A 21143-nucleotide genomic window follows, 5' to 3' on the forward strand; every position below is an offset into this window, starting at 1 on the left:
CAAAGCAGTAAGAGCTAGCTGAGCAATCTGCTTCCAGTCTCCTGAAAACTGAGATCCAGTTAAACAGCCTTAGCTTCTTGAACAAAACAAGATATTCTGCTGTCCTATGAACATTTACTTGCTCTTGCAGATACATTTTAGTCAAGAATATTCTGTTATTTCTGTCTTACGTAATTAAGCAATCCTTAAGACTTCTTTTAGCAATGTTTCCAACTGTTCTATTAAATGAAAAGATGCAATGCAGAAGTTTGGTGCTGATAGGCAGTGTGTTTGCTACCCACGAGAAGCAGTGTAGTTGTTTAAAAGTGCAAAAAGTGTGGAAGCATTCTGCTGAATGCATCTGCTAATCCCATTAGGCATTTCCTTTCCCTTTATTTTGAATATGTTTTCAGAAAGAAACAGCACAACTGAGGAGATAAAAAATGTTCAAAGAATGATAGAGAAGACTGTATGGAAACAGCACATTATGGCATCTCAACAGTATTATCTGCCCAGCTGCAATCTAATTTAAATCTTTAAGCGTGTGGGTGACAAATTCCAAATTACTGATTTCTGCAGCTCCTAACTTGTTTCAGTATTTCTGCCAAATTTCCCCACATCCTACCAGTGAATATGTAGTTCCAAGTATAGCCTGTGTAAATTGCCACCTCTGAGTTGGACTAGCTGAGTGATCCTTAGTCCTGTTGAAAATATAATGTATGCAAAACCAAATCAGGAGCACTTTCATTCACAAATGAGTAACAGTCATCTTCTTTCCTTCCAATGAGCATCTGCTAACTTATGTTTGCACCTGGATCATTGTTGCCCAATAGGATAGGTGACAAATGTCTTGTTGCCTGTCATCAATACCAGCTGCAAGCCTCTCTTAAAAGTAATGTTCTGTAATAAGTGGCAGGCGCAAAATTCAGTTGGAGGGCCATAAAAACTCGTCTGTTTGAATAGTGAAGTGTTATGATTTTGCAATAACTGCCTTACTGTTCAAGTGATAGCAAATGAGATCAGATGGCAAGGGTTATTTCCTGAACATTTGTGATTTTAAAGTATACAAATAGAATAATTACTGATACTGAATAACAGCATAAATAAAAATACGCAGAAGTCCTTATCCAACTGACTACATCTCTTCTAGTGATAAAAGTGAATCACTGAATATACTGCAGTTTCAGAAGACTTGTTTATACACAGACTAAAATACATTGCTACAAAAAGGATTAAAAGAAGCATTTACATTGGAGTTTGCATAAATTTATCAAAACTACTTTGTACATCCTGCTATTGAACTTGATCACTATTGAACCCTTCTGTGGAACTGCAACACAGAAGGAACTGCATGTTTTTCTGGGGTATTAATGTGATCACTGTTTGGTATCAGAGACAGTGATAGTGACTTAGTGAAACTTGATGCTTATATACTTAAGCTAGAATGACCTAAAGATATGTTAGCATAAAAATATCCACATTTTATACAAGGTATGCTGCTAATTCCCCTACCTGTAGAGGCTCCAAATAATGGAATTCACTTTGGAGGAAGGTAGAGATAATGCAGATCCCCTAGGAAAGCCATTATGGTAGTCCTGGAGTCTAAAATTTAAAAAACCAACCTGTAAGATAGAAGTTCATGTAATCTATTTGGAAACTACGGTGTTATGTTGAATCATGCACCAACTCCTAACTGTGTATTAAGAAGGAAGATGAAAGCTATGGATAACTAATGGATTTTTAGATTCAATGGTGTACATTTTTGTTCTGTGAAATACTCTTATCAGTATATATTCTGTAATTCTCTGAGCGTTTCACCTGCTGATGGAGTTTTTTGGTTGGTTTTGGTTTGGGTTTTTTTTTTTGTTTACAAACTAGTCCAAGACATAAGAAAAATCAGTGAAATATATTTACACAGTAGTCAATAGAACCAGAAATTCCTAATGATGGAAAGTACACAGTAAACTGACTTTCAATATAACCTCTACATAGCATGAAGTTTCAGCTTCAGAGTAAACATGCTAATGTGTGCATGCCTACTCGTGCCTGGACGCTGACTAAGACACAACAGCTTAATGCTCTCCCTTTCCAGGAATTAATACCTTATTTCACAATTATGAAAAACAAAAGCAATGTGGCATACTCTTTGAATTGCATAGTACTGCACAAGTGACTGAAATTTCTAGTGCCCTACCATGAGAACTAGAATTCCTATGAGAACATTTTGCATAGTCTATGTTCTATAACCATTGATTCAACTTTCTCCTATTCATAATAGAGGTACATTCTGGGTCTACTCCTTCCCAAAGCTGGAACCCCTCTTTTCATCCCAGCCTTCAACACCACAGCCTACTGTTACTTTCCCTCTCCAGTTTGTGGTCATAGTGATCATTTTCTAATCTGCTCTGGGTGCAGCAGAAGTTACTTTTGTTTCCCCGGCAATCAAAACAATTGCAATCAAAAACACTGATTAATTTCTGACATATTTACAGCATGCGTTTATGCCACAAGGATGACCCTAAAGAAGGTAGTGACAATATGCTGGGGGAAAAAATAATAAGCAGAATGTTAAAAGTAACTTTAAAAAGTTTAAAAAAAGTAAAGACACGCTTCCCAACAGAATGCACAATGCTACAAGTTCTAGCAGCTTTTCATAGTGGAACTGTTCTGCATAACTGTGATCCCAAGTTTTATCACTTTAAAGTGCGTATAAATTCCCCACCTCTTTTGCTGCCTTCTCCCAATCCTGACTCCCCCACACAGGAAACTGCTTCTCCTCCCCTCTGTACCAAGCAGCTAACCTGTCAAATCCTGTTCTTCAAATCCTTCTTCCTGGTGCCAAGTGTCCCACCACTTCTGAACACAAAGATCTCACCTCCAGCTTGTCACCTTTGGTGTCTTATCTGTTGTTGTTTTACCTCTAATGCTGACACCAGGCAGGTGCCGTAAACCGTACAGTGATTTACAGAGTAGCTCTTCAGTCTTAAGCACGACTATAACATAATCCCACCCTACTTTAAACCCCTCCTTTTTATTTCTTCCCCTCTCTTATCATTATGGAGTAACAATGATGTGCCATTGTATTCAACTGCATCTTACCAAGTTTTTATGTTTAACTTTGAATATCACACTCCCTTTGAGAAAAGCATTAGAGCAACTTCGTTAAAACCCAGCCCTACATTTCCCATGAATTACATCGGTGTGCCAGCTCTGGGCCCCGGCTTTTGGCTTTGCCACGCCACAGAACACTTGGCTACACGGAACAGCTCGACACTGCACACGCAAGACCATCTCAAAGGTTACTGAGCTGCGGCACATAGGTCACACTGCACACCAAGAATAAAAGCTGAACCCCTTCACCTCTGTTCGGCGTGCTGTTACTACAGATAGCATCTCCTCTCGGGGTGGGAAGAGCCTGGGGACGATGGCTGTAGGAGGCTGCGCTGAAGGCTCCCCTCAGGGCCGAGCGCGCGGGGCGCTTCCCGCCTCGCCGGCCTCGCGCCCCCGCCCGCGGGCACGTGACGCAGCCGCCCGCGGGCACGAGGCGGCCCCGCGCCCAGCCCCCGCCAGCGCCGGCCCTACCGGGCCCCGCGGGCCAAGCGGGCCGAGCGAGCGCTCGCGGCCCCCGCTAACGCCGGCCGCTGCCATGATCCGCAACCCGCCAGGTCCCGGCCAAGGCTGCTGCCCGCGCACCCTCCAGCGACAGAGCTAAAGCGGCACAAGGCTTCGCTGGGAGCCTCGGGTCATCTTCGGCACCGCTCGCTGGGCAGCGCCCGCGTCCCGCTTCCCCCGTCCTCACCCGCGGCATGAATCAAATCGCCCGTCCAGCCGAGATCCGGGAAGGCAGAGGATGCACTTCAGGCACGAACTAGTGTTGCAAAACACGAAACACAGCCGGTTTCGTACAATTTCTCCTCTAATCGTTTGAGAAAACTGACAGCCCGGGAGCCGGAGGTCCGTTCCCGGTTCCCGTGCAGCACCCACCCTCACACGATTATATGCTGGATTTAGCATTTGCTTTGTTAACTCATTTGATTTACTTATTTCTGCTGAAGGGGTTTAACCTGATGAGGAAGCAGTGGGTGAGAAAGAGCCGTCCGCAGGTGGGCTGAGCACAAGGGCTCAGCAGGGTGCCTCCCGCAGGACAGTCCCGAGCGGAGCCGCTCGGCGCCCGGCAGCCCATCCCGCATCCAGCTTCCCAGAAGGCTGCAAGCACCCTCCGAGATTACCACGCTTTACAGCCCACAGCAGCACCTGTATGCATTTTGAATTTAGATGTATAACGACGAACGTGTATTTTCTTGTAACCAGGTCACAATTATTTATGAGCGTTACTAGTAATTTAATGTGTTCTGCTGCTTTCATTACACAGTCAAAGCGGTGTGTAGCAAGGTAAACGAAAGGGCATGAATTTATCATCCCATTTCAGAGGCAAACGAGAAAGACTGTTTTGCAAAAAGTAACAGTGAGTCAACGAAGACGCATACAAGAAATTACACCTAGTTATTCTAATCTGGTTATTTCTACTGATTCCAGCATTGATTCTCGAAGCTGAAGGCGTGAATGATTTTTGGAGTAATCAACCTAAGGTGCAGCAAGACGGTACACAGATGCCGTAAGTAAAACTGCTGCGCCCAGCACCAGGAACTTTCCGGCAAAAATGAAGGTGTCAGTCGTGTTCTTCAGCTTTCTTTTGTGTCACAGTAAAGCACCACGCAGTTGTTGGACAGCTTTACTCGAGGTGGTGTTCGCTTGCTTATTTAGATTTTGGGAAGTCAGGTTAATCCTGTGAACCGTAGGGACTCACAGGCACCAAGTGGCTAATTTTTCTGTAAATGCTTCGGGACTAGTGGTGAAAAAAAAGCACCTGGTCTCAAAGCCGGCATGCTCCTGAGCGTGAGGAAGGCTGAAGTTTGCTTCTGTCACGTCCGACTTCAGTCTCAGTCGTTTCTGAACGGGAAATTGTGTTAAACCTCGATTCGCTCACTGCAGAGCCGCACTTTAGGCGGCCCTACAGTCACCAAAACGAAGTTTCTAATGGCCTGAGATGTCTGAGAGCGAAGCCCATAACCACCTCAGAAAGATACCGAACACCCGAGCCTGACTTCCTGGCTGCATTAGGAATCCGAGACCAAACCTGGAAAACTATGTTTTCGGGTCGTGTGTGTGCGTAAAGCAAAGCGAACCTTTTTATTTTTGCGGAAGGGAGCAGGCTTCCCCGTTGCGCAACGAGGGAGTCTCCACAGGCGCAGGATGCTGCCTGACGCGAATCCCCGCTACCGTGTTCGTCTCCGGTGCCCCCACGGATCCTCCCCGAGTTAGCACCTGAGCACCGGCACGCAGACGACGAGGGCCATCTCTTCCCACTTGTCTGGCTCGGCTCCGCTTTCGCCTTAGTGTTTGAATCGCTGTCAAGCGACAGTAGCCGGAGGGGGGGGGGGGCATCTCGCCTACCCCTTCCATATTTAACCATTACCTAAATCCGAAGGGAAATGAGCAAACCTCTAGGCTTGGGTCTTAAGGTATTTTCAGCGCCGTTGGGCGTATTTATCCCAGAAGAGTTTTCCACAACAAGTTATTTCTAGGCTAGGAGAGGTCTCCGTCGCCCAGGACCCGGCCTTAGTCCCGATTACAACGCCACGCACGGCCCGATGGCGGCGGGACATGCGTCCGGGCCAAGGGCAGGCATGCGGCGCGGAGCGGGCTCAGCAGGGCGAGCGCCGGCTGCCCTAGCCCCTGCCCTCTGCCCGCCCGAGTCAATCTGTGTTTTGAATCTGTGACTTGTTCTCGTTGCGGAAGTCGAAGGGGATCCAAGAATAGTTCAGATAGATGTGTGTAATTTCTAGAACAGAACCCCGAGAGAAACGAAGCGCCCGATTCCAGAATGACACTTCGGTATCACTTCAGCGAGCTCTGTGAGGTGGAATACGGTAAGACGTTTTCATTTAAGGAAAACTGAGAGAGAAACAGAGGAGGGGAACACTAGTGATTTGTGAGGTTTAGGCGCTTTTTAAAACTTTTCTTCTTTCTTTTTTTCTTTTTTCTTTTTTCTTTTTTTTTTTTTTTTTTTTTTTTGCAGAAGCTCCTAACTAACGCTCAGGAAGTGGAATTTGTGGTTTAGGGGGCCGAGCTCTGAAGGAGTCGAGAGAAACAGAAAAAAAAAAAAAGCCAACTCAAGCACCATTGCTCCTTAAAGGGAGGCTAAATTTAAAGTCACCCAAACTAGCACGCTGCCGCGCATCCCCCGTCTGCAGCCCAGCATCCCCCGTCCGCAGCCCAGCTTCCTTCGCCCCTCCAAAATGGGTAAGCGTTCTCGCTTTCTCTCGCCTCGCGTGGGCAGCTGCCGGCGGGCGGGCCGAGCCGGCAGCGACCCCTCTCCTCTCGGCTGGGACCCCGCGCCGCTCCGGCCCTGACTCAGCCGCGGGGCCCGGGGCGGCGCCAGCCCCGCGCCCCCGCAGCGGCGGCCGCCGGGCGGGCGCGGCCAGTGGGAGCCGGGCCGGGCGGCGGCCAGGTGGGCTACGGGACTCGCCTTCCCACGGGCCCGGCCCCTGCCTGGGCAGCTCCGGCCTTGGGAAGCCGGCGGCGCCTCCGCGGCGTGACTTTTGGAGGGAAACACGCGGCAGAAACGGCGCCGGCGCCCGGAGCCCCTAACGGCTGCGGCCGTTGCTGGTCGGGGCGCGGGGGGAGTAACACATTATCGGGCCGCTTAGATTTCTCTGCCTCTTTCGTGCGGGCCCGTTGGCTGCTAGTCCCAGCTCAAGGATGAACGCAGGCACAGGTGGGTCTGGGCAGCAACTCTCCCACCCGGCGCTGTGCCCGGGGGCGGCGCCTCCCCAGCGGCGCTGAGCGGCCCTGCCCCTGTCGGGCGCGGACGGGCCGGAGCTTTGTGGCGCAGCCAGTGCCGCCACCTGCGGGACAGTTCCTGGGCCCGCGCTGACGGGTTGGGCTCCTTCCCTCTCTTCCCCGTTTGTAAACCCGAGGCCGCTGACGGGAGAATAAAAAAAAAGAAGAAGAAGCAACTTGCCGAAGTCCCCCAAAATAATATGGATTAAACTCGCTATTTGCAAAGTCAAATGTAACGGCAGAGGCGGCCCCGTGCTGGATGGGTTCGAATGAACCTCTCCGGCCTTCCCTCGAGGAGTCGGTTCGGGGTAGTTTTGTTTAACCCGATCCCCCCCGACTTCCCGCAAGAGGTTTCCCACCTCGTATCCTTTCCCCGCCCCGGCTTTCGGTGCCCGCAGCTGCAAGGTGGTGCGGCGGAGACAGCTGCGGGCTCCAGGAGAGATTCCGTTTTGTTCGTTTTCGTGTTATCGTTGTTCGCGCGGAATGGGTGAATCAGTCCCTCCGACAGCAACAGCCTCTCAGGCGCCAGATTTAGGCTGTCGGGTTTGTAACGACTCTCCCTCCCGAGCCGGTAACAACCCCGCGCCGGTCAGCCAGTCCAGGGTGGCGGGACCTGATAAGCTGTTTTGGAGGGGATATTTGTTGGCGCCGTTTCTGCCGTGGCTGCCGGCGCGGGGGCAAACACGAAGGCGCGGTGCGCCCACTTGGCCGAGTGCGGATACGCTCCCTTGAAGAACGGGATAACACCCGACCGCGCCCCCCAGCTCCCTCAGCCCCCGCTCGTCCGAAGAACGGTGCCCAGCTGCTGTTGCCAGTTCCCCGCAATCCGGCAGCGGCCGTCGGAGCGTGGCCGGGGCGGCCCCAACGCCACGGTGGGAGGGAGGGGGGTAAAAGGCGTTGGCTGGGGGTGGTTGGCGGCTGAGTTGTCTGCGCTCCTGGAAAAGGGGGCGAGGCGAGCGGGGCCGGGGGCGGTGGCCGGAGCCACCTGCGCGCTGCCACCTGGCGAGCGGCCCCTCCTGGCCGGCGCCCCCGGCCCTCACCGGCGGGCTCGGCGCCTTCCCGCAGGTCGCCTCCCCGCCGCCGCCGCGCAGGAGACTCGGGGGTGACGCTCGCCGCCGCCACCGTGCCCGGCTCTTGGAGAGGGAGTGCGGTCGTGCTGGCCGTGGCAGCACCCCACCATGCCGAGGTCCTTCCTAGTGAAGAGCAAGAAAGCGCACAGCTACCACCAGCCTCGCTCTGCCGACGAGGACTATAGCCTGCGGCTGGGGACGGTGCTAGCCCAGATCTGTGCAGGTAGGAGTCCCTCGGTCGCAGCCTCGCTCTGAGACAGCCCACCCGTCCGGCATCACCCCGGTGTCCGCGGCCCCGGGCGGTCGCTGTGCAGCCCCTGCGGGACGCCGGAGGGGCTGATGCGAGCGTGGAGAGAGTCGGGCATCAAACCTGGGTGGGAGCGGGCGGCCGCGGGAGGTGGCTGGCTCCCACCGCAGACCCACATTGAGGAGTTCCCTCTTCTCCTTTGCCCTTCAGACAGCAAGATCCCCGAGGACACGGAGCTGTGCCGCACCGCTCTGCCCGATCCGGAGCCTTCCCAGGGGCGCTTTTCCCCGGAATCCCACCTTACCGAGGCTGCCGATGGCACCTCCGAGTCGTCGCCCAGCTGCGAGGGCAGTGTCTGCGACAGAGTGTCCGAGTTCGAGGATTTCTGGAGACCTCCCTCGCCCTCTGTCTCGCCAGGTAAGGATCGGGGCGAGAAGCGCTCAGCGAAGATCCGGCTGTGTGTCCGTGCTCGTGCCGTGGGTCAGTGGAGCATGGATCTCATGCCTAGGCGCCACCACCACAAACGAGTAGAAGGGACAGATTTGCCTGTCTCTTTTCTTAATTATTGTTATTTCCCCCCCAGATTTTCCAGAATCTATTCCTTCCACTCGTTTTCAGGTTACTCTTTCGGGTTGCTTTTCCAGCCCGTATCGTGCTGCTGAGGGAGCAGCGGGTGACAGGCTGTAGGAAAGTTGTCATGACATTGGGTGTTGATTTTTTTGGTTTGTGATTAATTGTTAGAGGCAAGCCCGGTTATGTTTAAAAGGTCCCAGCATTCTCCTACAGGCTCCTGCCTACACAGAGCCTGTAAGTCTTTTAAGACAGCACAGTCTGTCTATATATCTGTAGTAAACAGCATTGATTTTACGTTTTGTACAACCTGCTAGACATTTTTCCTAACGCCCTTTCAGGTTATTTCTTGTTTCCTGCCTATAAAAAATAATCTGACTCTCCCTTCCCCCATCCCCCTCTCTTTTGCTATTTGCGGTTTTTTGTTTTTTGGGATTTTTTATGTTTGTTTGTTTTTCTTTTCTAAAAACACATTTGTAAAAACCAGAGGAGAAAAAAAAATAATGACGGTCAGATTTAAACACCCCAAATCCAGGAAACTCACACTTATGGCTGCAGCGCCTGTCTCTAGCTCCCTTGTCCTGCCTTTGATGTGGTGGGAGCAGTGGGAGATGCTGTCCCTAGCCTGGCACAAACACTTATCTCGTTTAAAAATACAGTGGTGTCATTTTAGAACAAACATACGTATATATATATAAAACCACTTTTTAGTGCCTCGATTAAAAAGTGACAGCTGGAAAAAAGGACAATTTTAATCTTGATGAAGGAAAAATTATGTCAGCTTTACAGACTAACAGCAGACGCCAGCAAACGAATACTTAGTCCGGGTTTGCCACCGTTTCCCACTTCGTCTTTACAGTGTCCTTGCATATGAATGGCTAATTGTAATGATGTGGATTTGCGTTTTTAAAGCCTCATCGTCTTTCAAGAGTCCTAAGCTCTTTGAGGGAACATTCAAAATGCGTCCAGCATCAGCCACAGGACACTTTCAGTCTGTGCAAACAACAGACCAGACCAAATGCAGCAATGCAGAAGTCTCTCTTCTGATAATATTTCTGCACAGACTGTAGCAACGTGTGTAATTTTTGTTCTAATGAACTTGTCCTGCTCCTTCTTTCCCAAATAACTACAATTTTTGCACAGAAAACAGAATTTTCACAGGGTGTCAAAAAGACAGATGTAAAATAGAGCAGGTATTTTACCAGGTCGTCTCTGCCTTTTCCTCCTTCCCACTCATTTCTTCCCTCACTGTGGGATTCATTAGCTCCCAGCTAACCATCAGGCTGGCCAGGGAAGATAGCTTTAAAAAACGAGGATGATGTCCCCAGATCAGGATTTTTCAAGGTGTGTTGGGCAGTCCTGGGGCTGTCTGATCCCATTCACAGGAGGTCTGGGAAGATAAGGGACTTCAAATACTGTAAGAGCTTTATTAAATGAATCTCAGTGCATTGAGAGAGGTGGTGTTATATTTATGATGTAGGCACTGGCAACAGGATTAGATAGTTGGGCTTTCTCCCACAGCTCCCCTCCTCCAGCCCCTGTGCCTTCCAGCTGCTTTGTCAGATTCAGTGTGAAGCTGGAATTTGTGTCTAGGTCACTTCTGCAAGATGCAGTGGTGAGAGAATGTATTCCTGCAATTGTATCTGGATGTGGCACAGTTTTTGTGCTTTGCCAGGCAGAGCAGATGAGAAGTGATGTTTCTAAATCATGCTGAGGGCAGGTGTGGTGAGTGGTACTACTGCTCCTGTATCTCTAGAAGTGAACATAGGTGCAGGTCACTTCAGTATGCAGTGAAAGCTGTATTTCACTTTTGTCTTTGAGTGCTGTGCTGCTGATGTAGACGGTCATACAACATACAGACATAATACCTGTTAACTCCATCAGTGCAAATCACTTTGTTATTTAACCTCACTTTCTACATGTGTCTGTAATCACATGCATTTGCATATGCAGAATATGCATGGCAGCTCAGTGCAGCAGTATTAGTATCTCCTGATGAGCCTGTTGATGCTGCAGAAGGAAAGAGACTTTTACTGGGTATAATGGAGTTGTGTAGAAAGTGTGGTGTTTTGTGTTGGAGGACACTCAGATCTCTCTTTGCTGTGCATATCAATCTGTTCCCAACCATTTAAGGTTGAGTTTGTCTTACCTTCAAAAACAAGCATTGATTTTTTTTTCTCCCAGAATTTCTAGGAAAATGAGGGAGACTATTTCTCTCCAGCACTGTTCCCCCCTAGATGCTGTGGAGAAGAGGCACACACAGAAGTGCCCCGCAGTGTGGCAGAGCAGGGTTTGCGGGTTGCTTTGCCACTGGGCTAGGTTAGCTTGAGTATAATCTGAGTGACTGCCCTGCATTTGTGCTTGAGAGGGCTCCAAAGCATGTGAGGCGATGGAAGGAACATTGCACGCAAACTGATCTGTGGTGCATTGTTCACCGTATACTGTATTGCCAATTCCAAGGGCTCAAAAATCAGGTCAAGCTTCCCTTTCCTCTCACTCAATGAACTGGCTCAGAAATCAAGATTGTAAGTAATACCTTATGGATATTCAGTTCTAGTGTTGAAATATTGAGGGTTTATGTTTCCATGTTTTTCTTACAGTTTGAGCTAGAAGTTGACTTTAAAAGGAAAAAAAAAGCTATAACAAGAACAAACAAAAGCAAAGCTGAGGGCTTGATGAAATCATGCCATTTTAAGAGCTGGGACTTCAAGATAGGTTTGAATTTTGTGATAAAATCGTGAGAGATGGCAACACTGAAACTGGTTGCAAAGATACAAGATAGATGATGTGACGCTGACCACAACTTTGCAGTCAGTGCAGAACAGGAAAAATCATGCTGAACACCATGTCAGCTAATTTGATTTCATCACTCTCTTCAAATGCCCCAGCTGGTATGTGTGCATATATTTCCAACCAAAAGACTGCTAATGTCAGTGGAAGAATTTGAGACTGTTGACTGTTAACATCTGAAGTTATGTAAAAGATAGGAAAAAGTCAAGTCATTCAAAGCTCAGTTTTAACCTCATTTTCTACTACCTCCTGTAACCTCTCAGTGACCACTCCCCTATCCACATGGATAGCCTAACACATCATGCCTTCTTTCCCTAGTCCACTCCCATTTATCTTGGTTTGCCAAAGGCTGAAAAAGCCATGGGAGCTGGCATGAATAAGTAAGAGAGCAATTGTGGGTGGACAAGTTTTTGCTTAAGGGGGGTTACTTTGAAAGCCTGAGTTATAAGGGATGCCAATATCTCCATGAAGGCATCAGCATTTCAGTAGTTAATTGATTCATCTCTTCCTTGGCTCACTGAAACTGTTGGCCAGTGGAGACATTTGACTCTCCCAGTGCTGCTGCCTGTTATGATGAGGAGTGAAAGCAGTGCGCCTCGGGCATTAATCAGCATCTCTGGCAGACACAGTTGGGGTCTGGTCCTTCATGTTCCATGCCCAGCTGTGCTTTTCTCCATGTGAGGCTCCTTGAGCATTGGTGTCTTTAGACACTCCTTTCAAAGGCTGTGCTCCTGCCATTGCATCAGACTCTGCTGTGGGCACTCAAGTGTGATTCATGTGGTGCCCACTGCATTGTTCAGATGCCACTGCTGAAGATGACCCTCTTAGAGCCTGCTGAAGCCATTTGAGCTTGTCCTGGTGGAAATTTGCTTTGATTATGACTGCTAGGAAAATTGTTTTGTGTCTTCAGGTGTTAATGTGGCCCATCCTGATGATTTTACAAAGCTCTCTGTTTTAGGTGGACTCAGTTTCTTTTTATGGAGAACCCCAGAGCAATCTGAAACAGCGATGATTTTCTTTCAGATGAGGAGTAATTTTAGTTTACTTTTTTTCTGAAAAAGTGAAGCATAACATGCAAGCTCCTCAGAAGGTGTTACTTATTTAAGTTACGCTGTGGTATATTTATGGTCAGTGGTGGCATGAAGTTTAGAGACTAGATCTGGGCATTAAATTGTGCAACAAGATGTTTTTCATTTTGTTTACCAGGTAAATCTCTGCACATTTGCCCTGTCTGGCACCTCTGTAATGTTATATTTGCTATATGTATGTGTGGGATCTCCACCAGAGCTTAAACATGTGGAATGTCAGCTTTGATGTCCATCTTGGGACATGGTAGCTACACGTTTCCAAGAAGCTGCAGATAAAACTATCGGAAGTTGCAGACAGAGTTGTTTAGAGTCTTGCTAGTCAGATCAGTGAATACACACCCAGGCATCCAGAGACGGAGGTAGACAAAACTGGTGTCGGCTTTAACTAATTTGGCTGGGACATCGGGTAAGTAGGTAGGTACTGGACACTCAGACCCTAATGTGGAATATAAAGTGTCCTCCCATTGAGATGAAAGGGCAGCCTCAAAGTGCAGCACAGGGGTCAGGCTCTGGATATAAGCCTGAGTGCTGAGACTGTTCTGCCTCATGATAATGTCTGGATTGTGAAGCTCACCAGTTCCTATGCCCTTGTGTTTCCACAGCCTCGGAGAGATCTGTGTGTCCATCCCTAGACGAAGCACCCCCTTTCTCAGTGCCCTTCAAACCATACATGTGGAACAGCCTGGGTGGCTCCGAGCTCAGGCATCTTGTGCAGAGCTACAGGCCCTGCCCAACGCTGGAGCGGACCTCAGCCCTGGGGCTCTTCTGTGACCGGGGCTCTGAGCCCACCCTCTATGGTGCCGAGTGTAGCTCTTCCCTGGGACTGTATGGTGACTTCAGCTCCCCGGGCCCGGGGCTGTTTGAGCGGCCGCCGGCAGCAGCTCCTGGACTCTACGCTGAAACGCAGCCTGGGCTGCAGCAGGAGAAGGGGCCAGGTGGCATCAAAGTGGAGTCGGACCTCTTGTGCCGCCCAGTGCTCATCAGTACTGGCTCTTACAAGTGTGTCAAGTGCAGCAAGGTAGGGATCCTTTTCTCCCACACTGGGTATGACTCTCCCCCAGCCCTTTCTCCCTGGCATACTTGACCCCTGTGTACGCTCTTTCCTCAGGTCTTCTCCACACCCCATGGCCTTGAGGTACATGTGCGCCGCTCACATAGTGGCACGAGGCCCTTTGCCTGTGACATGTGTGGCAAGACCTTCGGCCACGCAGTCAGCCTGGAGCAGCACAAGGCCGTGCACTCGCAGGTGAGAGCAGGATGGCTGCCAGGATGAATGGCTGGGGGCCAGGGCCAGCTGCTCTGTTCGGCTGGCTGGGGAAGCCATGAAGGCAAATACAGGGCAAGGAGGGAGAGACCTAGACTGAGGAGGGGAGGAGAATGTGGTAGGGCTGCAGTGCGTATTTGTAGGTGAAGAATATGCTGGCAATTAGAGGAAAGGGTGGCCAGTTAGTGAGCAAAAGAGCAAATCAGGTAATTAAAGAACACAGGCTTTGTTTCCATTCTTCAGACCTTTCATGAATCTGTATTAAGCAATGGGCACTTTTGGCACTCCAGAAGTACCAGAATAATAAATGTTCACTCTCAGAGCTGGAAATTGTAATGCAGATGTGGGCTTTTTTTAACAGCTAAAGCAACTCAGTGTGCTTTCTTCTGATGCAGCTCTCCTCATTCTTTCTCCTCCCTCCCCCAAAGAAGTGAGTCTTCCCTTGTTTGTAGTAATTTTTGTCAGTGCAGGGAACATCTGAACAACCAGTCAGGTACAGAGCACTGACTTCACCCATCTCGACACACTGAGTCACACACGAAAAGAATATGGTAGTTAATTTTGGTAGGAGGACTTGTAACATTTTCCACCTGCTGATACTATGCCATATTTCCCCTTCCCCACCCACTTGACCTGGCAAATCTTCCTTCTTCAGATTGGCTTCTGGAGAATAGAGTTACAACAATGTTTTTTTGCTCTTTAGTTTATAATTTCATGAGTGTGCAATCAGCAGAGCAGACAATGAAGGGAGATACCTCATATCGTTAAACAGTGGTGAAAAGGGCACCACTGCATAATGTGTCCATGGAAGGGACAGCATTCTGGGGAGAGTGCACCAAAAACCAAATGAAGAAGGTGGTTGTGTGAAAGCACAGAAGAAAGAGGAAGGTACAATGGAAGTTAAGGGATGGAAAAAAGAGATGGTATATGGTATAAGAAAGTGGTGGAGAGGAGTGTGTGAGGGAGAGATGAGAGATAGTAAGGTCTTAATGCATTTGTTTTTTTATGTTAAAGTAGTAAACTGAAAAGCTGTTTGTCCCAGGTGCTCTACATACCTTCCACTTGAATTTTCATGGAACTACAGATAAGCAGTTGTTACTATGCCAGGACTCAGTCTGCCACAGGGATTTCCCAAGAGACCCAAGCAGCCCTTGGCACCCACTTTCCTGTGCGCAATGGAGAGGTGGCCTCTGAACAGTGCTGCAGCTGTTGGGCTTCCCAGTAGAGTGATCGTGTCTCTGGCCCCTGATAAAATGTGTTGGCAGACTCTGCCCAGTCCATTGGGGCTGCTCCCACCTGGCCATTCCTGCCAGCAGGAAGAGCTGTTCAATTAAATTTTAGTAAGGAACAACAGCGCAGAGCACTAGGAGAGGATGCATTATCTTTTTTATCATCTGGTGCTGCTATCAAGCCAGTGTTATCATCTGTGTAGGCCAGTCCAGCTCTCTGGGGAAGTGTAAGTTCTTGTGAGGCAGAAGGGGCAACACTGATGTGCTGCTGGGCAGTTTGCTGCTGATGGGATCATTGGTGTGATGTAATGTGTGTGTCTGGGCTCATCTCTCTGCAGGAACGCAGCTTTGATTGTAAGATTTGTGGCAAGAGTTTTAAGAGATCTTCTACTCTGTCTACCCACCTGCTCATCCACTCAGACACCCGACCCTATCCGTGCCAGTACTGTGGGAAGCGGTTCCACCAGAAATCTGATATGAAGAAACACACCTTCATTCACACAGGTCAGCCCTGCAGCTGCTGGTGTCAGCCCCAACATGAGGGCAGCTCTCAGAAGCAGTTTCTCTGCAGCAGTCCATTCCTCCTCAGCTGGGACAAGGCACACACCTCCCTGTGCTTCTCACTGCCCCACTCCTACTCATGCTATCTGAGCTGTACTTGGGCAAAGGAAAGTGATCTGAATGAGGTTTAATGAACAGCAGCTGCAAAATAACCTAGAAAAATCCTCGCAATCCAATCAGTGTTCCCTTAATAGGATCCACCAATGTTTATTCAAAGGGCTTTTGTGTAAGATGATTTGTAGAGTATTATATTCATGTAGCCTTGATTTACAGCTGAGGTCCCGGGAAAATGACAGGTGAATTTGATTACAGCATTACTTTTTGCAGGATCTACCAATTTACAATAGGAACAACAGGAGGCTCCTCCTCTAGATCAAACACTAAACTGGAGGGCCTAGGTCTTAGTCTAAATATTTGTTTAGAGATAGTCTGCACTTCCACCTGGACTTTCTGAGAAATGGCTGCAGTTTGATACAGAATGGAAGGAGAGGTGCAGAGTTCTCAAGTTTCACTGTTAGTAATAAACATGGAAACTAATAATAAAGTACAGGTGAATCACCAAAGGAAATTGTTTCAAAAATATCATTCAGTGAGAGAAGGCAGGTTTATCAGAAATCATTAAAAGAAAATATTGCGCTTCAGATCTGCACCATTCACTTAAAATAGAGGGAAATGAATGATGTGTAAGACATGGAAGACTTTATAGACATGAAATAGCAGTTGTAGTGGCCAAACCCAAGGTTCAGATGACCAAAATCCTTTTTCCTGATAGTGGCCACTAGCAGGTATAAAGGATGAAGCCTAAGAAGGGCAAATACGTAGAAAGATAGCACTATATGTAGCACTGCTTGGCTGTGACTTTTCTAGGTGACAAGCAGGGAATAATAAATGTTACTTACAAAGATTTTTCACTGACGGTTGCTGGATGAAAATGAACTATTTATGAAGTAATACAAGAAGTATTTCCATAGTAACTTTTTCAAATGAGGCTTGATTAAGTAGAATTTCAGACAAATTTTGAATAAGTCAGATTATTTTATTGTGAGATCAGAAACTGTGCCTGGGCTTTTAAATTGCTAAGATAAAAGCAGGTACTTAACTGAATCAGGGATTCCTTTCATATACTTGTGAAATGAGCCTTCAGCACATTTTGTATTATTTTTTTGATTCTAAGAATCTGATCTTCAAACATCCAAAGAGTTTGTTGTTCCCAGCTGAAGCCAGTGGGCTCTGCAGGTGCAAAGCCACTCTGAAAATGCGGCTTGGTATTGTGGTTGGGTTCCCTTTTATTTGTTACTTGATAATAAACAGTATGAAAATACACTTAGATCATGCTCCCATGGAGTTTTGCCACTGACTCCTCTGTAGAAGTTCCAGAGGCTGCATTCATTCCCATTTACATTATTTGCCTGCAGGAGAACTTCAGGGCTCTGACTACTAGCATTTCATGTGGGGAACAGAGAGAACAGGTGTCTGGATGAACTGTGCCCTTCAGGATGCACTTAATGGCCCTTATACCTCCCTTGGGGACAGACCCCAGATCACTGGGTTTGTTCTAACAACATCCATCTACCTATTCCACCTGCCCCCATGCTGATGGTATAGTAATTGATGTCAGGCATCCATCACTTTTCCAGGAGTTCCTCATGTTCCTAGGACACAGAGCCAGAGTCCATGCAGACAAATGCATTCACAAGGTGTGGTGTCCTGAGAGCACTCCGTGCTTCAGGCTGCTCCCAGGACTATACTGGGCTGGTAGAGGTGCAGCCAAGTCCAGGCCTGCTCAGCTGCAGTGGAGGCTCAGCTTTTGCTCTCTCTGGGGCTGCCAACTGCAGGTTTTTTTGTAAGAATGACTTCATAGGTAATCACACAGAAATCTCTTTGATAAACTGTAAGGCCCAGTGTATATTTGCTGTGGTCCCACGTAAGCAGCCTGTTGCCTCTTTCACAGCCTCTCTCTTTCCCACCTTCTGCTTGCAGGTGAGAAGCCTCACAAGTGCCAGGTGTGTGGAAAAGCCTTTAGTCAGAGCTCCAACCTCATCACCCACAGTCGGAAGCACACAGGCTTCAAGCCCTTTGGCTGTGATCTGTGTGGCAAAGGCTTCCAACGAAAGGTGGATTTACGGAGACATCGGGAGACACAGCACGGCCTGAAATGAGTCCAAACTACAATACAGAAAGCGCCTACAACACTATGAGAACAGACTCCCTTGGCTTCCCTGCTGGACCCAAGCCCTGTCTTGAACACAGACCCTGGCATTACCTTTCTGAACAGGAGCTCAAAGAGAAAAGAAGAAGACAGAGCCATGCGTTGACAGCTCAACTTGAATGACTGTGAAAAGGGAAAGTAAAGGCTGGGGTTTCTCTCTTTCTCTTCCCCTTGTTTCTGAAATAACACTGAAAAATTAACCTTTTAGATATAAAGCCTAATACTCCAAAGACAGATAAGCTACCAAATATCTGCAAGCTGGAAAATATTTCTCCCATGGCCATGGCAAACCCCTTCAAGTTTTCAGTAGCTTGAATCAGGTGGCAGGGAAACTTGGGTATAACAGTGTTTACATGGGGTAATGACAGAGAGCCATCAGTACCTGCCCTGGTTGAGTTCAGCGCTGAATGGGTTCACTCTTGGATGATTTCCTGTCAGGAAAACCTGGAGGATCAGGACTGTGCAGTTTGACATCTTGCTGGTTTCTAACCAAAGGTACCAGCTTGTGTCCAATCCTGCTCTCAGTTGTTTTGGTGCAAATCAGGAGCTGCATTAACAGAGAGGTCCTTTTTATCCTCCCTGAGTCATCTCTCTGTCTGTGCAAGGCCCGACTGCCAGAGTGTTTGAAGCATGGAGGGTTACTTCTTCCTATATCCACTAGGGAGAAGGAAGCTTGTGGAAGACCAGTGGAAAAGCCAAAGCACAGAATTATGCCTTAGAACTAGAAACCAATCCAGCAAGTGATCCTGCTTGAGAAGGGCAGGAGCACCAGGGAGGCACAGACTTTCTGTCCAGAACCATTACTGGCTTCTACACTCTGGGCTTGTTCTAATAACTGGAAAATAGCTACTCAATAGCATCATTTGTATATTTGTTTCTGTTTTTTTAGTTTTTAAAGGGAAACTTTCTGAGGTGGGCAGGACTTACTATAAAAGTATAATTTACCTAATTTGCCTTAAACAACTCTGCATGTACCTCAGTTAAAAAAAAGCTGTTTTTACTTTGTTGACAAGTTTGTAAATGTCCTTATTTAGATTTTATGGAGTGTCTTACATTTCTTGGTACATATTTATTAGAACAATGTTTTAAGTTAATAAAGTATTGAGGATGGTCCAGAGTGATTTTGATTTAATATGTAACTGCATATTTGTGAATGTCAAACATTACAACAATATACCACAGTGATTGTCAGGGATGCAGCATCCAAGGAGGGAATGCAGGCACATGGGCTGTATTTGTCCAATTCCCACTGATTTCAGATAAACACACTTTTGAAGACTGGGGTACACCATGGCTAGGACTATTGACCATAAAAGGGTTTAAAGGGGAAACAGCAGTTCCAAGGTTCTGCTTTGGAAATGCAGGCAGCCAGAAGTCCCTGCTTAGCCCAGGAGCAACTTGAATGTCTCCCATAATATTAAATGTCTGTGCCTGGGAATTTGCAGGGACACCTGAGCAGCAGGTGCATCATTTGTACTTAAGCTTGTTGGGACTTACAGTACAGCCTTTTGCCTGCTTGCCTTGTCAGCAGGGCTGGCTCCATCTGGCAGTTGCAGCCCATACAAAAGAGAAGCAGGAGGATGATAGAGGGGTGCCTTGTTCTTTAACCAGCATTTGTAATCTTGTGTGCCCACACAGGTGTATAATATATATATACTCATGTTTCCTGCTGGGCTGGCCCAGCCCTGGGGCACCCTGCCCACCCGAGGCCGGGGCACTCACCTGCCATGGTGCCACCAAAGTCGCCCTGTGCTTCTGCTTTCTGCCACCTTGAGAAGTTCCCCGCGGGGCTGCCCTGGCAGGCTGTGGCCGTGTTCCCCGCGGGGCCGCCCTGGCAGGCTGTGGCCGTGTCCCCTCAGGGCCGCCCTGGCAGGCTGTGGCCGTGTCCCCGCGGGGCCGCCCTGGCAGGCTGTGGCCGTGTCCCCTCAGGGCCGCCCTGGCAGGCTGTGGCCGTGTCCCCGCGGGGCCGCCCTGGCAGGCTGTGGCCGTGTCCCCGCGGGGCCGCCCTGGCAGGCTGTGGCCGTGTCCCCTCGGGGCCGCCCTGGCAGGCTGTGGCTGTGTCCCCGCGGGGCCGCCCTGGCAGGCTGTGGCCGTGTCCCCTCAGGGCCGCCCTGGCAGGCTGTGGCTGTGTCCCCGCGGGGCCGCCCTGGCAGGCTGTGGCCGTGTCCCCTCAGGGCCGCCCTGGCAGGCTGTGGCCGTGTCCCCTCGGGGCTCACCCGCTCGGGCCAGGCTGCGCTCTGCCCGTGGGGCTGCCCAGGCTGGGCTTCACAGGCCGAGCTCTCACTGAGCAGAAATGCAGCCACAATCACGGCAACCATGCCAAAGGCTGTGGCATAGCCAACGCAGGAGGTACCAGGTGCTCTGAAGACAACATTAAGCCGATTATGCTGGGTTAATTAATGCAGAAGGTCAGTGCAGGAGACTCGGTGGTGATGTGGAAGGCCTATGATGCCCTGGGTCCTGCCCAGGCCAGGGGCGATTCCAAGGAGTGGCACAGGTAGGCTTGGGGCTGCCCCAGGGTGATGTTCAGTATTTATTTTACAGGGAAGCTGCTGTTATGGATGGAGTGAGTGCTGGCCAGGGGTTCTGGGTATGGGTTGCCTAGGGTGAAGCAGTTGCCCCAGTCCCTCTGCCCTCAGGAGAGCCTTTCCTGCCAGGTGCAGCCTCCCTCCCTTTCTCCCTCTGGGCAGGCCTTACTCCAGCAGGCCCTGAGCAGACGCACTTGTTGGCATTGACCTTTAAAACTACAATAGTAACGCATGCTTCCCCCCTTGGAGCATCCCATTTCCAAACAGGGCAACTAGTGTGGTTTGAGTCCAGTGCTGCTCTGCTGGGTGGGGTGGGTGGCCAAGGAGGCAGCATGGACACAGCACAGGTGGCAAGAATGTTCTTTACGGGGAGAAACTCGCAGGTGTTTTATTGGTTTAAGTATGTCTCCTCCCAGAGCAAGTTGCAGTTAGTGGTGTGTCTCAGGGCACCACTGTTGGGCCACGGCTCAGACCCAAACCCCCTGAAATGTTTGTGCATGGCTGCATGGGAGGGTGTTCGTTCCCATGTCCCCAGCCCTGCCTGCATGAGTGCCAGCTGCTGGTTTGGGTGAAATGCAGCTACCCATGGGGAAAAGTCATGGCTTTAAGGTGGGGAATTGAAATGAAGAAGAGGAAAAGAAGATTTATCTGGGGAGAATCAGAACAGACTACTGAGAGGTTGTGGAGCAAGTCTGAAGATTGGAAATATCTCTCTCAATGTTATTACTGTGTGCCATTAAAAATGCATTATGCATATTACATGAC

At 49.0% G+C, this 21143-nt stretch overlaps 1 protein-coding gene across 3 annotated transcripts; it reads left to right on the forward strand.

Annotated features, from left to right (window-relative positions):
* Window positions 1-6076: 6076 nt before the first annotated feature.
* On the forward strand, window positions 6077-19085 carry GFI1 (growth factor independent 1 transcriptional repressor). 3 transcript variants are annotated; one of them, XM_069023234.1, is made up of 7 exons: window positions 6077-6282; window positions 7888-8115; window positions 8350-8556; window positions 13190-13605; window positions 13696-13833; window positions 15419-15584; window positions 17622-19085. In XM_069023234.1, the coding sequence occupies exons 2-7, from the start codon at window positions 8001-8003 to the stop codon at window positions 17798-17800; spliced, it is 1221 nt and encodes a 406-aa protein (XP_068879335.1). In that variant the 5' UTR covers window positions 6077-6282; window positions 7888-8000; the 3' UTR covers window positions 17801-19085. The 3 variants fall into 3 exon arrangements, with proteins under 3 accessions (XP_068879335.1, XP_068879332.1, XP_068879334.1); XM_069023233.1 differs by lacking the exon at window positions 6077-6282 and adding an exon at window positions 7512-7694; XM_069023231.1 differs by lacking the exon at window positions 17622-19085 and having other exon boundaries at window positions 6243-6282; window positions 15419-15992.
* The last annotated feature ends 2058 nt before the right edge of the window (window positions 19086-21143 follow it).

This window comes from Aphelocoma coerulescens, chromosome 8 (assembly GCF_041296385.1).
Source record: "Aphelocoma coerulescens isolate FSJ_1873_10779 chromosome 8, UR_Acoe_1.0, whole genome shotgun sequence".
NCBI classification, from domain to species: Eukaryota; Metazoa; Chordata; class Aves; order Passeriformes; family Corvidae; genus Aphelocoma; species Aphelocoma coerulescens.